Source organism: Tachyglossus aculeatus, chromosome 3, assembly GCF_015852505.1.
Source record: "Tachyglossus aculeatus isolate mTacAcu1 chromosome 3, mTacAcu1.pri, whole genome shotgun sequence".
In the NCBI taxonomy this organism is placed as follows: domain Eukaryota; kingdom Metazoa; phylum Chordata; class Mammalia; order Monotremata; family Tachyglossidae; genus Tachyglossus; species Tachyglossus aculeatus.
In genome coordinates this window covers 107,994,305-107,997,849 of record NC_052068.1, presented here as the reverse complement: position 1 = coordinate 107,997,849, position 3,545 = coordinate 107,994,305, and the positions used below count along the sequence as shown (strand labels likewise).

Sequence of the window (3,545 nt, the reverse complement as noted above, 5' to 3'; positions counted from 1 at the left end):
TGATCGACTGACAGAGAAGAGTTAACCTTTGGGGAGGGATGGGGCAGAGGCAGGAATCCGTATAAGAGCATGAGCACTGACAGGGAGAGTGGGAGGTGGAGAAGGAGAGGCCAGCGCAAGGAGTGGGATACTCAGGGGTGGGCTAAGTAATGGGGAGAAAAAAAATAGAGTGTGATGCTTAGTGTAAATGACCAGAAGGCAGAAACGGTACTAAAAAGTAAATGAATGATACTTTCCTGCAGCTTTTAGTACACCATCACTAGGATCATCTTTATGGTTGAAGCACATTTTTGCTAGTAAGCTATTGACACAAGGCAATCATCACCAATAACAATCCCGAATGAATAAAATTGAGGTTATGTCACTTCTTTTTATTTTTCCTTGGGGCATTCCTCCTTTCTCACTGTTTTAGAATCTCAATTTCTATTTTGATTTATTAATCAATGGAATTTATTGAGCGCTTACTGTGAGCAGGGCACTGTACTAAGCACTAGGGAGAGTGCAACACAACAATATAATATGTTTCCACTGCGTTGCAATCTTCTGCTGTGTGACCTTGGGCAAGTCACTAAACTTCTCTGTGCCTGTTACTTCATCTGTAAAATAGGGATTAAAACTTTGAGCCCAACGTGGGACAACCTGATTACCCTCCATCTACCCCAGTGCTTAGAACAGAGCCTGGCATATAGTAAGCGCTTAACAAACACCATAATTATTATTATTACCTTTAGATTTATTCCAACAGATCGCAGCTTCTGAATGGCTGAGGACAATCACACAGTTGTGAGGGAGTTCATTCTTATGGGATTCAGAGGGTCCCTGATGCTGAAGAGAATACTTTTTGTGCTATTTTTCGGCATTAATCTCACCACATTAATGGGCAATCTGGGGATGATGGGATTAGTCAAAGTGGAATTCCAACTCCACACCCCAATGTACTTCTTCCTCAGTAACTTATCTTGTGTGGATTCCTGCTACTCCTTGACCATCGCACCCAAGATGCTGGTGAAGTTCTTAGTGGAAAAGAAAACCATTTCACTCAGTGTATGTGCTACCCAGCTGTGCTTCTTCATCATTTTCACCACAGTGGATATCCTGTTCCTGGCTGTCATGGCTTATGACCATTGCATCACCACTTGCAACCCTCTGCTTTACCCAGCGATGGTGTCAAGGAAGACATGCTTCCTACCAGTGGCGGGTTCCTTTTTAGGAGAGAGCCTGAGTTCTCTGATCCACACCACCTTTATCTTCCAGCTATCCTTCTGCCACTCCAACATCATCCGCCATTACTGCTGTGATATCCCTCCTCTATTAGCCCTCTCCTGCTCTGACACCGAGTCATCGAAATCCTGATTTTTGCTCTAGGGAGTTTGGAATTGGTATTCTCGTTTTTGACCATCTTCTTCTCTTACTTGCTTATCTTCATAACCATCCTGAGGATCCACTCGGCCGAGGGCAGATGCAAAGCCTTGTCCACCTGAACCTCCCACCTGACAGCTGTCGTTCTATTGTACGGGATGCTGATCTTCATGTACTTGTGCCCCAGCTCCAGCTCAGTGCTGGATTGGGAACCGGTGGTGTTCGTGATCCCCATGTTGAAGCCTCCAATCTATAGCCTGAGGAACCGGGAGGTAAAAAATACCCTGAGAAGAATCCTGGAGCGAAAACTGGTGTCTTGGTCTAGGTGCTGATCTGACTCATCCGTGATGTCCCGATGATTAGTAAAGGGAATGTCTTCTAGACATTTTTCATTCTGCAATCTGAGACTTCCTCTGGAAAAGACCCCAAAATACAACCAGAGGCACCCTGTTAATGGCGATGGTTGGGGAAAACACGATGTTTTGCAAGGAAACAACCGACGGATTGACTTGTTTATTGATTCGACGTTACTGATGATACTGATGTTCTCTGAGACGCTGATAAAAAGTAGCTATGAGATAGAAAACCTCGACCATTTGAGAATGCCTAATTGTTCCTCTAAACTCACTTTTTTTATTTGCAAGGACATTAGAAATATTGCATTTACTCTCTTACTCACGGTATCATTGATTTAATAGGTGAAAACCTAATTTTTTTTGTAATGCTGTGTTAACACTCAGTGTGGGCAGGAGTGAGCAGAGGCTTTGATGAGGCAGTTTAAAAGGAAGCAGCTACAGTACGCCAACCCTACTGCCTAGAACTGGAAACAATATCATTGTGAAAGTTTCTCAACTGGCCAAGGTAATAATAGACTATGAGTCAGCACACATCAGAATCAATTTGGAGAGTTGGCCCAGTGTTATGAACTGATTACTAGCCTGAAGAAAACCAAGGCTATGCATCACTGTACACACAGGAAACCTAATAATAAGAATAATAATTATAGCATTTGCTAAATGCTTACTATGTGCCAGGTACTGTTCTAAGTGCTGGGATATATATAAGCAAATCAGGTTGGACACAGTCCCCCTGTACCACGTGGGGCTCACAGTCTCCATCCCATTTTACAGATGAAGTAACTGAGGTACAGGGAAGTTAAGTGACTTGCCCAAGGGCGTACAGCAGACAAGTGGCAGAGCCAGGATTAGTACCCATGATTTTCTGACTCCCAGACCTGTGCTTTATCCACTTCATCAGGCTGATTCCCTACACAAAACGTGGTTTAGTAGAAAGAGAACAGAATACCTGGGTTCTAGAGTCTACAGTGTAAGCTCGTTGTGGGTGGGGAATGTGTCTTTTTATTGTTATATTGTACTCTCCTAAGCGCTTAGTAGAGTTCTTTGTACACTGTAAGTGCTCAATAAATACAATTGAATTAATGAATGAATAGAATGCATCAACCAACTCTGTTATAGTGTACTCTTCCAAGAACTTAGTACGGTGCTCAGCACACGGTAAGAGCTCAGAAATTATGCTTGATTGGTTAATTCACATCCTAAATCTGCCACATACCTGCTATGTGTAGTTGGATAAGTTACTTTACTTCTTTACTACTTTACTTCACATTCAAGCCGTCACCAAAACCTGCCGGTCTCAGCTCCGCAACATTGCCAAGATCCGCCCTTTCCTCTCCATACAAACCACTACCCTGATCGTTCAAGCTTTCATCCTATCCCGTCTGGACTTCTACATCAGCCTTCTCTCTGATCTCCCATCCTTGTGTCTCTCCCCACTTCAATCCATACTTCATGCTGCTGCCCGGATTGTCTTTGTCCAGAAACGCTCTGGGAATGTTACTCCCCTCCTCAAAAATCTCCAGTGGCTACCAATCAATCTGCACATCAGGCAGAAACTCCTCACCCTCGGCTTCAAGGCTTTCCATCACCTCGCCCCCTCCTACCTCACCTCCCTTCTCTCCTTCTACAGCCCAGTCCGCACCATCTGCTCCTCTGCTGCTAAACTCCTCACCGTGCCTCGTTCTCGCCTGTCCCGCTGTCGACCCCCGGCCCACGTCATTCCCCTGGCCTGGAATGCCCTCCCTCCACACATCTGCCAAGCTAGCTCTCTTCCTCCCTTCAAGACCCTACTGAGAGCTCACCTCCTCCAGGAGGCCTTCCCAGGCTGAG

At 45.0% G+C, this 3,545-nt stretch overlaps 1 protein-coding gene across 1 annotated transcript; it reads left to right on the top strand.

Moving 5' to 3' along the window:
• Nucleotides 1-759: 759 nt before the first annotated feature.
• On the top strand, nt 760-1,353 carry LOC119925384 (olfactory receptor 1052-like). Its single transcript, XM_038743458.1, has one exon. The coding sequence runs from the start codon at nt 760-762 to the stop codon at nt 1,351-1,353; it is 594 nt and encodes a 197-aa protein (XP_038599386.1).
• The last annotated feature ends 2,192 nt before the right edge of the window (nt 1,354-3,545 follow it).